This window comes from Nerophis ophidion, linkage group LG04 (genome assembly GCF_033978795.1).
Source record: "Nerophis ophidion isolate RoL-2023_Sa linkage group LG04, RoL_Noph_v1.0, whole genome shotgun sequence".
NCBI classification, from domain to species: domain Eukaryota; kingdom Metazoa; phylum Chordata; class Actinopteri; order Syngnathiformes; family Syngnathidae; genus Nerophis; species Nerophis ophidion.
Window position 1 is genome coordinate 63,586,817 of NC_084614.1, and position 16,307 is coordinate 63,603,123.

The 16,307-nt window shown below is 40.0% G+C and overlaps 2 protein-coding genes across 4 annotated transcripts in view; one reads left to right on the plus strand and one right to left on the minus strand.

The window, feature by feature from the left end:
* Nucleotides 1-7,372, plus strand: LOC133551717 (ras and Rab interactor 1-like). Of its 2 annotated transcripts, none has more exons than XM_061898728.1 (7): nucleotides 1-222; nucleotides 355-421; nucleotides 519-730; nucleotides 3,735-3,849; nucleotides 3,925-3,997; nucleotides 4,078-4,169; nucleotides 6,138-7,372. In XM_061898728.1, exons 3-7 carry the CDS (start codon nucleotides 602-604, stop codon nucleotides 7,136-7,138), a joined length of 1,410 nt encoding a protein of 469 aa, XP_061754712.1. In that variant the 5' UTR covers nucleotides 1-222; nucleotides 355-421; nucleotides 519-601; the 3' UTR covers nucleotides 7,139-7,372. The 2 variants fall into 2 exon arrangements, with proteins under 2 accessions (XP_061754712.1, XP_061754711.1); XM_061898727.1 differs by having other exon boundaries at nucleotides 3-222; nucleotides 519-722.
* The window catches only part of dpp3 (dipeptidyl-peptidase 3), a 27,983-nt gene continuing 19,032 nt past the window's right edge, over nucleotides 7,357-16,307 (minus strand). For both annotated transcript variants that reach the window (XM_061898712.1, XM_061898713.1), the window contains 18 exons: nucleotides 15,286-15,449; nucleotides 15,063-15,207; nucleotides 14,903-14,992; nucleotides 13,504-13,641; nucleotides 13,299-13,373; nucleotides 13,083-13,173; nucleotides 12,852-12,982; nucleotides 12,603-12,733; nucleotides 10,880-10,938; nucleotides 10,601-10,795; nucleotides 10,411-10,523; nucleotides 10,221-10,313; nucleotides 10,068-10,130; nucleotides 9,860-9,984; nucleotides 9,668-9,788; nucleotides 8,287-8,466; nucleotides 7,999-8,161; nucleotides 7,357-7,876 (listed from right to left, as the gene is read on the minus strand). In XM_061898712.1, the coding sequence (XP_061754696.1) occupies nucleotides 7,737-7,876; nucleotides 7,999-8,161; nucleotides 8,287-8,466; nucleotides 9,668-9,788; nucleotides 9,860-9,984; nucleotides 10,068-10,130; nucleotides 10,221-10,313; nucleotides 10,411-10,523; nucleotides 10,601-10,795; nucleotides 10,880-10,938; nucleotides 12,603-12,733; nucleotides 12,852-12,982; nucleotides 13,083-13,173; nucleotides 13,299-13,373; nucleotides 13,504-13,641; nucleotides 14,903-14,992; nucleotides 15,063-15,207; nucleotides 15,286-15,449 (2,217 nt within the window). In that variant the 3' untranslated portion in view covers nucleotides 7,357-7,736. The remainder of the gene's footprint in view (nucleotides 7,877-7,998; nucleotides 8,162-8,286; nucleotides 8,467-9,667; nucleotides 9,789-9,859; nucleotides 9,985-10,067; nucleotides 10,131-10,220; nucleotides 10,314-10,410; nucleotides 10,524-10,600; nucleotides 10,796-10,879; nucleotides 10,939-12,602; nucleotides 12,734-12,851; nucleotides 12,983-13,082; nucleotides 13,174-13,298; nucleotides 13,374-13,503; nucleotides 13,642-14,902; nucleotides 14,993-15,062; nucleotides 15,208-15,285; nucleotides 15,450-16,307) is intronic.

The window sequence follows — 16,307 nt, forward strand, 5'->3', positions numbered from 1 at the left end:
CCAGACAGGTGAGAGAGGAGGAGCCATAGACGAGGAAGAAGACGATCTACAGGAAAAGAACCAAAGAAGAAGAAGGCGACTTGGACATGAGCAGAAGTCACACGTCATAACAGGCCAGGCCGTTAAATAATGTTATTTTCTACGGTAATAAGTTATTGGTAAAATTAGGAGCATGTTCTGCTATCCTAAAGAGGGGTTAAAAGGAAGGAGAAGAGCAACAAGGTAAAAAGGTGTTCAGACTTGTTGTGTTTAAGCTGTTATACGTGGGTTCCATATCCATTCCACTTATGTTGTTTTTTTAGTGGTAGGTTTGGATTCTGGTTGAGCGTGTCCCCTAACATTTTTTTTCTGCAGCTCCTACGACTACTGCACTTAAAACCAAGTCTGGACTTGCTTACACAGTCCTGGATTTACTACGCAGGTGTGTGCAGGTCTTCCTGTTGTAAAAAAAAAACCCTGAGCCATTTTTCTTGCTTGTTTGCACCGCCAGTACATAAACCAAGACTGTGCTTTTGCAGATGGCACAGCAGGAGGAGCCTCTCTATGACTTTCCCGAACCAACCGAGCCGTCAGAGGGCAAGTTCCCAGGCCACCAGAGAGGATGCGGATCCCTGAAGAGCATCAGCGTACTGGACCGGCTCCTGTTGACGGTCCCTGTATGGCTCCAGCTCTCGATCAACGCCGCCACTGCGCTCCACATACTACAAAGGGAGCCTCCAGGGGTCAGAATGTATACATAAGTCATACAAGAGTAGAAACAACAAGTAAAAACAAAAAAGGGAATTATGATTTTTGCTGCATGCTTTAATTGGGAAAAAGTAGCACCATCTGGTGGACAAATATAAAAGTTGAAAGCCAGCAGTCCACAGTTCAAATTTTAAGGCACATCATTGCATTTGTTTATGTTTAGATAAATGTGTTAATGAAAATGGCATTTTGAAATAAGACAAATATGGTAATGAAATGCGTTGGACCAGGGGTGTCAAAAGTACGGTCCGAGGGCTGCATCAGGGCCGCGAACAGGTTTTACCCGGCCCGCAGGATGAGTTTGCTAAATATAAAAATTAACCTAAAATTTTTTAATGAAAGAAACCGCTGTTCAACATGTGTCCACTAGATGTAGCAATAGCAATTATTTGTATCTTTGTAGATCAGGGGTGTCAAACTCAAATACAGAGTGAGCCAAATTTAAAACGGAACAAAGCCGCGGGCCAAGGTTGAACAAATTAACCTTTTAATAGGGACCCAAACAAGTTTTGCATTAAATATTGAACATGCAAGGCTTATATAACTTTAGTGACATGCAAAATCCAGTTTCAAATAATAATAATAATAATAATTAAAAAAATACCAATGGCATATCAAATTAAATTTTAATAAAAATGGTATGCCTTTTTTTCAATTTGCAATCTTCTGAGGTAAATATAATATTTTTTCCACAGGCTAATAATACATTTGAAAATAAAAAAACAATAATGAATGAACCAAACATTCAAACCTTGAAGTAGCAATAGAAAATGCACGAATAAAACGTTAATTATTGGTCAGTTTGCTGGAAGTTACCCGGAAAAGTTAGTTCTGCAGTGGCTTCTGGGTATTTGTTCTGTTGTGTTACGGTGCGGATGTTCACCCAAAATGTGTTTGTCATTTTTGTTTGGTGTGGGTTCACAGTGTGGCGCATATTTGAAACAGTGCTAAAGTTGTTTATATGGCCACCCTCAGTGTGACCTGTATGGCTGTTGGCCAAGTATGCGTTGCATTCACTTGTGCGTGTGTGTGTGTGTGTGTGTGTAAAAGCCACAAATATTATGTGACACGCTGTTAGTATGGAGGAAAAGCGGACGTGACGACAGGTTGTAGAGAACGCTAAAGGCAGTGCTGTAAATGCACGCCCCCAATATAGTTGTCCAGGTGGAAATCGGTAGAAATTCGGGAGAATGGTTGCCCCGGGAGATTTTCGGGAGGGGCACTGAACTTCGGGAGTCTACCAGGAAAATTAGGAGGGTTGGCAAGTATGAGTATTACCGGTGAATGCGGTGTTACAGCGGCACCGACTCTGTATAACACCGGTGGGCCAGCTCTAATGCTAGATTGATATTGCCTCAAGGGCCGAATTAAATTACACGGCGGGCCAGATTTGGCCCGCGGGCCAGAGTTTGACACCCATGTTGTAGATGATGCTGCATGTGTACAAAATAAACCACATGATGTTAGTACGTCAGTCGAAGAAAATGATCAAATTACATAAATAACATACTGTAATTTGATTTTGATATTTTTTCATGTCGATAAAATGACTGAAAATTAACACCAATAAGTTGACTGATTATCACATAATTTATTCAGAAAATATAAATAACAACATATACAGATAGAATACTATTTTCCACAACATTTAAGTGTAAAAAAAACAACATTATGAATTGTACAATTTCAGAATGTGATTGTTTTCTTTGTTTAAAAATAGAACAATCTGAAGTTGTCTTTATTTTTAAGTTATCGTACCGTGATTTTACCGGTCTGCCCCACTTGGGATTGGATTTTTCTCCATGTGGCCCCTGATCTGAAATGAGTTTGACACCCCTGGTTTAGACGATACCAAATAGATGATATTTAACGTAAATTATGTACATTTTGCTGACGATAGAGCTTCTGATGCCATCGTTGTTTTGTGATAATACATGTCAAGATGTGCCCCGCAAATTTGACAGCGTCAATGCTATGTCGTTTCCTCACAAGCAAAATAGAGGCTGACATAATCCTGGCCTCCATGGCGGCAAATAAAGTCTGTTTCTTTCTGGAGGACAAGGAAGAGCTAAACACACCGTAGGATCGACTATGTGTAGTGTATGGCGTACGAGGAAACAATATACCATGCTAATCGCTATGCTAGAGCTATTTAATGTAAACAACGGTCGATACAAATTTCAACAGAAACGATACCAAGTATAATATCAATGTATGGTCGGTACTACAGTGATAAGATTCATATTTTTTTTACTATAATAAAGTTTTTATTGTTATTGTTTACAAACTCTGGAAATAAGTCCCTAGATACAAGACTATAAAGGCCAAACCCAAAAGACTTCAATTAGAGCCAATAGTAGTTTTTGGCTTGTTTAGTTATTTGCACTATTGACTGCATTGTAAAATATTGTATGTAATAAAAGGGATCAGGAAAAATTACTTGTAATATTTAATTGATATTGTTACACCGACATTTTGTGTTTCTGTCTGATTATAATTGTGATCAAAAATTAAATGATCAGTATCAGCATTGGTGTGACCAATACTGCCCCTGTAACTTCTTGGCATTGTATCAATACCTACATTTGTAGTATTGCCCAAAACTAATGTAAAGTAGCCTAATAACAGAAGAACAATAGCTACATTTTAGAAGAAATGTGGATAGAACCATGCTACCAAAAATGTAACTAGATATTAACAGCAAATAGTTTTGAGAAAATAAGACAACCGAAATTACGACTCAGTGTAACCCGTTTTGAAATGGTTCTCTCATCATTTACATACCAAATAATGAAGATTTGAGGCCATATCGCCTCGTTTGGCCATTGTAGGCTTATTTAAAGTACAGACTTGTACTTTAAAAAAAAAAAAAAAAAATCCTGTGGAAAAGTCACGCAATAATGCGTTAGCACAGCCAAAACTGATTGAAAATGTTAGAACAAATATGGATGTCTTATGGGTTTTTAGTCTGATGTGTTGTTTCGCAGACATTCTTGGTGCGCAAGTCTCTCACGTCCAAGAGAAATGTGCTGTGTGTGCGCCTGGTGGATGACAGCGTGCCATCCTTTGTGCAGCAATTTGGTATCAGGGCGGAATGTTCAAGTAAGTACTATTCATAATACGTGACCTGTGAACCCATACTTCAAAGTTGCACCTGTCCTGTCGTGTCCGTCTCAGCTCTTTCTCTGGAGACTTCAGCCATCAGCTTTCCAGACCTTCCAAGACTTATTTCATTCTACTGTGTCAGCAGGTAAAATACCCTTTCTTACTATACTCATGTATTAATAAATAGTATTATCACTAATGGTATAAACATGATGATTTTGCCAGAGATGTTTTACCCTTCCCCCTGGAGCTCCCTGAAGCCATTGCTAAAGCAACCTCCCACAAAGAGCTGGAGTCCATCTCTCATATGGGAGTAGGTTGGTATCTTTTGCATATTTAAACCCAAATCCAGTAAATCCCTGTTGTTTGCATAAATTATTTTTGAAGAATGGCGAAAAATGGACGTACCTATAAAAAGCTCTAAAAGGCCTATTTTAATACTTTTGTCTAACCCTCTTAAAGGTATTAAACATATTTTTATATCAGTTTTACACATTAAAAGACAATTGCAGGTTGGGAGGGATATTCCTAATAGATACCAATGTATAATCTGAATTTTTTTTAAATGTATTTATGGTTAGTGCTATTGATTTTACCAATATTAACAGAATATCCAAACTAGTTTATTCTTTCCTGTAATTACATGCAATTGTTTGAGTGAAACAGTCAATAGTACACAACTAAAAAATCCAAAAAGTACAATCTAGTACTCTTTTAGATCCTCTGGTTTTTGCCCACACAGTCCTCCTGTCTCCGAACATTTTGTAAACATTGACAAATAAAATAAAATCCCTCTACTATTGATCACATATTGACACTACCTTTGGTACAGTAGACAGTATCAATATATGGATCGATCAACTAAGCACCGTTATTTTATCTTCTCTCGAGACTCTTAAATCTATTCGATTATTTCCAGTTAATAACTGCTTACTTTCTGTTGTAACGCAGTTCAAGCTACACTTCATGTTTACTAAGCACCTATTTGTCGAGCTCAGTGGTTCTCACTTTTTTTTTTTCAACCAAGTACCACCTCAGAAAACACTTGGCTCTCAAAGTTTCACCATAATGATCATACTTGCCAACCCTCACGATTTTTACGGGAGACTCCAGACCTTCAGTGCCCCTGCCGAAAATCTCCCGGGGCAACCATTCTCCTGAATTTCTTCCGATTTCCACCCGGACAGCAATATTTCGGGCGTGCCTTAAAGGCACTGCCTTTAAAGTCTTCTACAACCTGTTATCACGTCCACTTTTTCTCAATACAAACAGCGTGCTGACCAAGTGACTTAATTTGTGCGGCTTAAACACACACACAAGTGAATGCAATGCATACTTGATCAACAGCCATACAGGTCACACTGAGGATGGCCGTATAAACAACTTTAACACAAATATGCTCCACACTATGAATCCACACCAAACAAGAATGACAAACACATTTCGGGAGAACATCCGCACCGTAACGCAACATAAACACAACAGAACAAATACCCAGAACCCTTTGCAGCACTAACTCTTCCGGGACGCTACAATATACACCCCCACTACCACCAAACCATGCCCCCCCCCAATGCCTCCCACCTCAATCTCCCGAATTCGGAGATCTAAAGGTTGGCATGTATGATCAACATTTAAATACAGTAGTGTATTAGGCCTAAGTATTCATTTAAAAAAGGCAGAGGTTTTTTTGACAAGTATATTAAATATTTTTGGCCACTGTTTTAATATTACAGACAATGCACAAACAATTATACTCAATGTACAGTACGACTTATTTGGCGTACCACTAGTGGAACCCCTAACACAATTTGAGAATAACTGGTCTAGCTTAAACTAGTTTAGCAATTAGCATGAATTCTTCTGCTTGATCTTAGTCTGTTTATAGCATGTTTAGCCTTGTCCTCCAGTCTCCCAGTGATGATGTGTAAGAATTGTAGATTATTTGCCAAAGTGAAGGATTATTAACGTCAGGGAGCGGCTCCACAGGTGTATGGACTATGGGCATACAGTTAGCTGCTGGCCGCCTCTGTCAACTGGTACACCAAAACACATATGTCTGCTTGTAGGGATCAGCATTGGCTGATTACATACTTTTTCACAGAAATCGTCAGATATTGATTTGTGGTCGATATAAAATATAAACGCAAGCTAATGGAGGTTGGCCAAAACCGATCCAACGGTATTATTGATGCATTTCTATATTATTAACGGTGTATTCATTGTGTTATGATCATATAAAACAATGTTAATAGCATTAATTAAACACCCACTACTTTTTACAGAATTCTGGAACTCGCATTTGAATGTCCGCGGGCCACGAGAGGCCCCAAAGACCGAGGAGAAGAGCCAAAACTCTCCAATCTCAGCCATAGCCACTGCTAATTCGCAAACAATCCCTGCATCCCAAACCGATTCCAGCCCGCAGCTTGACTCAGAGCTAAATGCAACTCCTGAATCAGACCCCAATTCCACCCTGTTTCGAGAGTTCTGCCCGATCGAGACGCGCAGCCCCAGAGAGCTGGACTGCGGCTCAGGCCTGGGCGCTCTCTGCTTCATCAACCCTCTCTTCCTGCAGTCTGACAGCATCCTTTCCAAACGGCGCTTAATGAAACGCAGCTTCAAGGTCCGGGTGTCCACAGAGACGTCCACCCTGCTGTCGCCCCCACTCGCTCGTCCGCCCCCGCCACCCCTCATGCCCAAAACTAAAGGAAAATGTAAAGCTTTGAAGCAGGCCGAACCTCAGAACATTTCTGAGGGTCAAAAACAAATGGAAGCCTCCCAACTACCAACAGTGGCAGAGCATCCACCTGAAGACACAGATTACATGCAGCCACCACCAGCCATCACATCCTCTCTTTCTCCATCACTCTCTCCTTATCTAGCACCACCCCTTCCCCCCAAAACGTCTCCCGCCCCTCAGGACCCTTCCAGCGCATCTTTAGCCACTCACTATCAATTTCCATCTCTTTCGCCCAAGGCTCCCAGTGCTTCCCTTTCTCCCTATCAGTCACCATCTTCTTCCCCCTTCTCTTTAACACCCTTCTGTTCTCCAGTTATTTCTCCAATGGCAGAGGAAGCCTGTCAGAAAACACCTACTTTCACATCAAGCCAACATGGGCTAGAGAAGAAAATAAATGATAATAAAGTGGAAGAACTACACAGAGAAATGGAAGCATCTACACTTGACACAGACAGCCGTGGTTCCTTTGATGGCCTTGAGGAGGCTGCAGAGATGGCACAAAAGACTGCAGTACAGCAAAAAAGTGATATCCAGCAAAATTAATCTTTAAACTAATGCAGCATCAATTACACAAATTGCAATGTGGAATACTGTCACTTCAAATAAATGCTCATGGATGGATAAACTGTAAGGTAAGATTTGGGCCTTACATAAGTATGTGTATATTACATTAATAAAATGGATAATTGCTGTAAACTAGTGTAATGCTGCCCACTGAAGTAAAAACAGACTGAAAAATATTTCAATTAAAAGACAATGGGTTTTTATCAAATAGTTTATTTTTGCACAATTTCTGTCTCAGATAATTGAATACTGTCAAGTCACTTCTTAATTAACATGTCAAAACCGGATTGTTTTGCAGTCTATTTTAACTTAAACCATTTTAACTTGTAACATGATTAACAAAAATAGACTAGTCAAATCAATGCGTGTGTTTAATGGACAGTGGGACCATATCAAGGAAAGTTTTTTTGAATGTAAGAAAATATTTGTCATTGAAAGTAATGAAATATTAACCAAGTGAACTAGTGAGGTCTTGTATACAGGATAGTTCATTGATCAGGCTTCCTGTGAGTCTGTTATAAGAAGACCAATCTGAGAAGCTAAGATAAGGTCGAATTGGATTCTGAAGAAAGACGCATCAACACCAACAGGAACCATCTACTTTGCTCAACTCCAAGAGGTCGGCTTCTAGTTCCTTGTCGTCCTGGAAGCGCTCCGTGAAAGACTGAATTAAGCCTGATGCACTGCCTTCATACTCCACCAGCTCAACGCTGTCCTCTGGGGAGCACAAAAAGAAAGCTTTGACTTTTTTTGTGCTTATAATTCTGCTGCCACCTTGTGTAGCAAAGGTCAATTGCAGGACTCCCATAAACGAGTGGCGCTGGCATATCCGAACCTACCGTTGATCCTGGTGTTGGCTTGGACAAATATCTTACGATCTTCTTTCCTAAGAAGCACAGTCTCACGAAGGCGCAAGAAATTGTGAGTCCCGCTCTCGCTTACGGTGGAGTATCCATCATAGAGGGCCTTGCCTTTGTCCACATCTGCTGTGGATTTAAAGACCTAACCACAAAAGAGAAATATCCCTAAAATTGTTAATTGTCAATATACATAAATTATACTCATCCCTATTAGATGGCAAGAGCTAAATGATACGTGTCTAGTTACGTCTTGGCTGACAGACATGCCTGCAGTTTCCGAAGGAATTTGTGGATGGCGTCCTTTCCAACGGTGTGGATCTTGCTTCTGTCTATTGTAATTAGAGCATCGGGCTTGCCGTCCGTTCCTGTGACCTCCTCCAGGCCCACCAGGCCCTCTCCAGCCTCCAGCAGCACACGCAGGATCACGAACCGAGCCTGCATGTGAGCCTGAAATGTGCCAAAACTTAAGATAAGCCTGCACACATGAATAGATAATGGTATTAAGATAATAATTATCATTCTGCCAATAGTTTACAACGGCAGTGTCGACAACACTGTGGATACTTCCTAATTGTTTCAAATTGGACATCACTTGTCCATTGCTTACTTTGGACTTATTGAGCTAGAAAAACTAGAAAAATGCTAAAAAAAAAACAACAACACCTAACACTAAACAAGGTAGCAATTCGCTAAAAACACCCCTGCTCTACTGACAAAATGAGCAGAGATCGTTAAGCCCGGCACAATGGATGTGCTGCCTGGCACAAAATGGCTGCGCTGCAGACACACAGTGGCTGCGCTGCAGACACACAATGGGGGTATGAAACGTTTGTACACTTTTTACTGTATGTAAAATCTGCACCGCAACCACAGAATTTCCACATTGTGACAAATACTCTATCCTACATGTAACCTCAATAATTGTATGCAACTTTATTATATATAATTGTCTACCATATTATAAACTACCATACTTTGTACTGATCTATTTAAAAGGCCGTCTGTCGTGAGTACTCTTCTTGCTGCATCTCATTGCATCTTGTTGAACTTTTGAATCAAGTTCAATATATAAATATTTTATTTAATTGTGTCGCATGTGTATTTAAATGATTGTATTGATTTAACTTAATGTTCATATTGATGTTGAATTATAAGAATGGTGTAATTCATTGCTTGGTCCTGTTCATGCAGGCCAGGTTTAAAGACCTCCTTTAAAGACTACAACGAAGGACATGTTACAAATTTGAATTAAACATCTGGAGGGTGATCTTCTAGGTCATTAGCCTGAAGCCCGAAAGCGGTCACCTGCTGGTGCTGTAGGAGCAGTCTTTGTATTTTTATATGGGGAACTCATACAAAAACTGAACGTTTTGATCACGGACTTAACTATTTTGGTATTAACCATTGGGAAAGAATAAGATGTGCACAGTGTAAATATTGCAACTTGTACATATTTGGGGGTTTGTCTACCTTTTAATATACTCACCTTGCCTCAGAAACCTTTGTTGAGTGTCATTAGCTCAACATTTCCTCCGAGACTTGATGCTTACCTATATATATCATATATGCTACATATACTATCCCCAACCCTCCCGTGTAGCTAAATAAGAAGCGTGCTCGCATCATAGGTGCGTTCATTGTTGTTTACCTGTCTCCAGTTCTTGTTCTCAGGTGTGTAAAATTCCAAGCCGAGCAGTCCTCCTCGCACCATGCTCAGCCAGTTCACGTACACCACATCCTCCGCATCCTGACCCTTGTGACCAAAAATACTGCGACACACAACAGTAAAAAGTAACATAAAAATTTAATTGCATACAAACATGGGAACTAAGTGACCCACCTGAGTACTTCCTTGTTTAGGCACAGATAGAGCCCGACACACTCAGCTCTACATTCCTCGTAAGAAGAGGCGATAATGGAGAATTTACTGTCCCAGGTCTCACTGTCCTGATACCAACTTGAAACCTAAATATGCACACAATTAGCAATCAGGAACAGCAGCTCTGCAACTAAACCCAAAGTTAATAAGTGCATTATTTGAAGAGCACCTGCTCGCCCGTTTCCGGGTTCGTGACTTTGCTCTGGTCAAAGTTGAACTTGCCCTTGTCATCCTATTGAGGCATCCACGCACAAATGAGTCACAGAATCATTAACAGCATTCAGTTTGATAAATACATCCAAATCTTCCGCATTTGACGGACCTGGACAAACAATTTTCCGCTGCCATGGCCTAACAGTTCATGAAGTCCGACCTGCACCTCAAATGATGGACTCTTCCACTTGATGAACAAATCCTGGCATGGACAGACACACAAAATGAAGTGTATGTGTATGTGTGCACGAGTATGAAATGCGTGTAGAATGATCTAATCACTAGCTTGTGAGCCTCACCTTGTCCTCCTCTTTGAGGAAGGTAAGCTTTTCCTTCTGGGTAGCGTAAGCAACAGCTAGCACATTTCCAAGTGAGACATTCTTAAAGCCTTCAGATTGTCTGATATCATCATCTGTTAAAAATAATAAAAACAGACCAACGAGTGAGTTAAGCAAAACAAATAATCACAAATGATGATAGCACACATACAATTGGGAATGTTAATCCCAGCTGGAATTCCACTGCCGGCGAAGGTGAGAACATCGAGGGACGTGAAGTCAGGCTTGAGGAAAGTGTCCTTCTCAAACTCCCTCGGCCAGGGAAGCTCAGGGAGCAGCACTTCTGCAGAGCTCACGAGTTTAGTGAAACGCTCGCTCATTGCTTTGTTCACCACTGCCACAAAACCTTAAAAAGTGGACACGGCGGGAAAGTTTTTATTAAAAGGCAATGGCAGCAGAAATACAGTTTTGGTCATAAATTCAAAGCTACCTTCAAACTCCCCTCTGGAGCCAAAGGGGTCCCTGTAGCTCTCAATGAAGCCAATGTAGCTGAAAAAAATGAAAAGGATTTCAGTATGAGAACCTGATCAAGTAGCAAATGGGTTAAGGAGTCATACTGTTGTGTACTGTTTTATTACAGTAGGTAAGGTTCTATTTTTGCCTGATACTTCACTTAAAGCACGAGTGAATAATGCACTACCCACCTGATAAGGACTTATGTTTCTTTCGAGACAAACACTACTATAACAATTAAACCTGGTAATAATTAAAAGTAGTCCGTGTACAGCAGTACAGATTTATTCTTCCCTAAAAATTTCTGACACTTAGGATTTTCAAACAACATAAGTGAGTAGTAATATGGGCTAAAATCTATATTGCAGCTTTTTGGATTGATATCTATCAAAATGCATAATTTGTTATGTCCATCCATCCATCCATCTTCTAACGTTTATTCCTTTTGGGGTTTGCTGGTGCCTATCTCAGCTACAATCGGGCGGAAGGCGGGGTACACCCTGGAACAGTCGCCACCTCATTGCAGGGCGAATTTGGTATGAAAATAATTTCAAAATGGATTACAAAGGCTCCTAATTTGGCTGTGGACGTAAACCGTAATATATGGCATAATTTCTATATTTATTATTTTTGTCAAAACTATTATTAATCAACGCACTAATGTTACTAATAATATATGGTTACTTTCTTTTGAAACATTATTCTATCGACACTTCTGTTAAAACGTAATAAGCACTTATTTTTCTGTTTGGATACTTTACATTAGTTTTGGGTAATTCTCCAAATTTGGTTATCGATCCAACACCAAGTAGTTATAGGGGCACTATTGGTCATACCACTGTTGATACTTAAAATTTTCAAGATCATTGAATGATTACATTTTTGATCACAATTTTAATCAGTCAACAACAGAGAATGGCCGTGTAACAATTATCAATCAAATATTTGTATTATTTCCTACTTTCAAGTGAGATTGAAATCCTTTGTTTTTTGCCATTATAGTCTTCCTGTGTTAATTAAGTTAATTCCCAAATTTGCAAACAATAACAAAAGACAAAATATTTTTGATCATAAAAAATATCGGTCTGATCGTATAGACCACATACTGATCCTAATGTTCGTACCGTTACAGTCATTATCTGTATCGATCAATCCAACTCTGTTAACATTCAAGAGCTCTAGGTTAGTGGTTACAATATGTTCTTAGCGTGGCATGTTTAGCTAGACCTGGACCTCCAAAGAAACCTAGTTTGTATGCTTCCACGGAGGCGAGGATTGCTGACCAAGAAGTGGTTTTACACGGTCGATGGACATTGGTCGCTAGCGAGGATGATATAATGCATTGATTACACAGCTGGAATGTGCAATCAACTTGCATTATCACTATTTAACGATAGTATTAAAAATTATTGTCGACCAAATTTATATAATTTATATCCCGCAAGTAATATTGTGTCTTGCCTTCAGCCAGAGGCTACGAACGCTGCCGTGGTTCATTGAGTGAACTATATTGTTTTGCCAACTAAAGTTAGTATGTTCCTAAGGAGTAGTCAACATATGTTGTTATTGCACCTTTTCCAAAAAACTTATACCAGTTACTAGGAGTCATGTTGACACATACTATTTTGGTATGTACATAATAGCCTCTTAACTGACGTTATAATTTTTTAAGTCTACACACTAAGTTACAATTAATTAACCTCTCAACGATTGGTCCTTTGTCTTTGATCCAATAGCGTGATCCTTCCTTGTGGGCTTCAATGGACCCATAAGTGAAACTTTGCCTGTACTGCTCTAGCATCTTTTTCTGGTTCTCATTGGCAGCATGAGCCTGCGAATTCAAAGCCAAGAAAATTATAATTAGCTTCTCAATTGTATCATGCACACATTCATTCACGGAAAGTAACAAAATATAATCAAATGAGCATAAAAATGACAACCATCCCAACCTGAGCTTTCTTAAGGTACTGGCAGACCCTCCCCATTAGGGTAGCGTAGTCCCCCCTTTTCACAGAGAACTCTTTTCCCTCAAAGTCGAAGCATCCACAGCTTGATTCACACTCACCATCTGTTGTACAATCTATGGAGCAGTATCATAACACATTACATGCAGGACACATTAAATTGTCTGTTCTTTATTATGACGGGAAATGTTATTCCGCTTTATTGGCAGTGCTGACCTTTGTTGACAGCTGAGGCCAAGCGCACCTCATAACAAGTTTTCTCGCCATTTTCCCTTTTAAAGAGTCGGGTGTTGTAAGCAGACAGTTTCTAAAGGGAAACAAAAGTGAGACTTGGAAACAACACAAACCACAACTGGATATCAAACCACTTTTACACAAAGATATCACATTTTTGTGTGTTTTTATTGAACATTTTACACCCATCAGGCTTACCTTTGAATCAAGAAACTTCTGTGCCAGCTCAGCGTCCTCCAGACAGCAGTTACCTGAGAAGTAGGTGGTAATTCCCTGAACAAAGCACAGAATGACAATACTTCACAAGCTTACAGAGACAATATAAGCTTGGTTACCTCATTCCTATCACTTAAATTGAAAATAACTAAAAATTATAGCCTTTTGGAAGCAAAAAAGCTACTACCTTATCGCCAAGCCCCAGTTGTTTCTGCTTGTCTTTCAGGGAGTCGATGAGACATGAACAACTATCCCAAAGAGCCCCCATTTCTTCAGGTTCATCCTGAAAAGCTTGACTAGCCCTCACGAGAGCGTCCAACTTGCCCTGAGGAGACATGACAGATAAAGTATAAGTCACCGTCAGGGATGGTACCTTCCACATTTGAGTGAATACGGTACCCATTCCTCATACTTGGAAATCAAGAACGGTAGTCAACAGTACTATTTTTTTGTACCATGTTAAAAGGTGCTAATATTTTTTTATAGTTAATCAACATTTAAGACAGAGCTCTGCTGTCCATTTGTTCTCTTGTTTTCTTACACGTATGTCTTATTTGAAAGTAGTATATACTATACTGTATCATACAGTAGACTTTGCATGCAATTGCAATTCCAAGACGTTAGATTCGGGGTTCACATTTGGTCTATCACAAGCTACCGGATGATCGCAGAGGGGAGTTGGTCAAGTCCCAGGAGGGCATAAAAAAAAAAAACACACACCTAAAAGTGATTGACTATTATTCTTCACTGTGATGTTACTTTCGTCACTTGATAGATATTCACACCACCTGAGGAGCTTATGAAATGATGCTGCAATATCAAGCGGAAAAAAAAAACGACCAGCAGGAACGCAACAAGCACTTTTTATTTCAACAGACTCAGCGTACATGCTGTCAAAAGTGTAAAGACCGACCGCTGTATGTATTGTAAAAAGTATAAAAACGCCAACAAGCTAAAAAAAAAACCCCAACCATTTTCATATGGTATTTGGAAGAGGATTGTTTCCCTGCACAGTGTGTATTTAAAGTTCTGGAACCTATCAGAACCTGTCTGATTCCAATCAATGCAAGTCATTAAAATAAATTAATACACCAACTGCCAACTTATACTATTATTGTCTTCATTAAAAATAAGGAAGCTATATTTAGGGTTAAACGTGCTTGTATTTTTATTAAACCAATTTAATATTTACAAAAATATATACATAAATAAAAATACTTGCGTGAGGTAGATCCCGGTGTCGCCATGTTTAAGTTAAAACCATAGTATTGGCTACTGCAGTAGCATGTTAGCGTCTTTCGATGGGTGTGTATTATAAGCGCGGCATTGCTAGTGTGAAATTGTTCTCATTTTGTGCAGGTTGTTTAAAAAAGTACTAGCATAATGTCTGTTTATAGAGAGTGAGGAAGACTGAAACACACAGAGCCTTTGTGATAATAGTAAAAATAATACCGGTTAATCGTTGCATCCCTAGGATCAACAGACAGTACCTATTAAAGTACTAAATTGGGTACCTATGTCATGTCAGTCTGTTTTAAGACTGTAAAAGAATGTATAATGTTATGAAATACAAAAACTCTGCATACCTTAGGTAGGTTTGGGACAAACTTAGTGTCTCCGAAGGATTTGTAGTTTCCCATGTTGGCATAGAAACCTGCTGCATACACCAAGAAGGCCTGTTGAACAGGACACAAAACTCAAAAGCACAAACCACAAACAATAGAAAAACACACATATGGGGTATACCTGGTACTCCTCCGAGCTGAGCCCAGCTGCTCTTGCCACATGTTCCAGCTGCGCTGGTGTCTGCTTTCGGAAAATCCTCTGCAGCAAGACAAAGATGGTGGGCGACTCAGGCGATGTTTGCAGGAGCACTGCAAGGCCTCCATACCTTAAAAAGGCAGGAGGAGTATTTGTAGTAAAGTGTATTTGCTAATCCCTCTGTACTGGCATTCGTTCGAGTACGTACCAGGACGCTCGTGACAGGTAGTGGGCATACATCTTTTCCTGAGAGGAGAGCAAGCGGAAGGCCTCGGTACAGCCAAGAGCAGAGATGCCAATATCATTTGGTAGGTAGTATTGAGAGTCCACCATCTTTGCGTTTGAGGTTTTCACTTGTGATGAGGAACTAAACTGTGGGCGTTACAATGACAGATTTAACATTCAATCAATCAATCAATGTTTATTTATATAGCCCCAAATCACAAATGTCTCAAAGGACTGCACAAATCATTACGACTACAACATCCTCGGAAGAACCCACAAAAGGGGAAGGAAAACTAACACCCAGTGGGCAGGGAGAATTCACATCCAGTGGGACGCCAGTGACAATGCTGACTATGAGAAACCTTGGAGAGGACCTCAGATGTGGGCAACCCCCCCCCTCTAGGGGAGTGAAAGCAATGGATGTCGAGCGGGTCTAACATGATACTGTGAAAGTTCAATCCATAGTGGCTCCAACATTTAAATGTGTGCTCAAAGCTAAGCGATTGCATCTAGCTAGTGTTCTTTATGCATGTACACTCTGATGAACCAGAGTGGCCATGAAATTATAAACATGGACCAAAGACATGCACCTGGGGATAGGTTGATTGGCAACACTAAATTGGCCCTAGTGTGTGAATGTGAGTGTGAATGTTGTCTGTCTGTCTGTGTTGGCCCTGCGATGAGGTAATGACTTGTCCAGGGTGTACACCGCCTTCCGCCCGATTGTAGCTGAGATAGGCACCAGCGCCCCCCGCGACCCCAAAGGGAATAAGCGGTAGAAAATAAATGGATGGATGGATGGACCCCGACTTAAACAAGTTGAACAATTTATTCAGGTGTTACCGTTTAGTGGTCAATAGTACGGAATATGTACTGTATTGTGCAATCTACTAATAAAAGTTTCAATCAATGACTGCATGTCCCTCAATGTTTTAATTCATTCTGTGAGACCTAAACTGTAACTTAAGGTGTACAGCCGTAATTCTGCACTTTAGCCAGTTAATC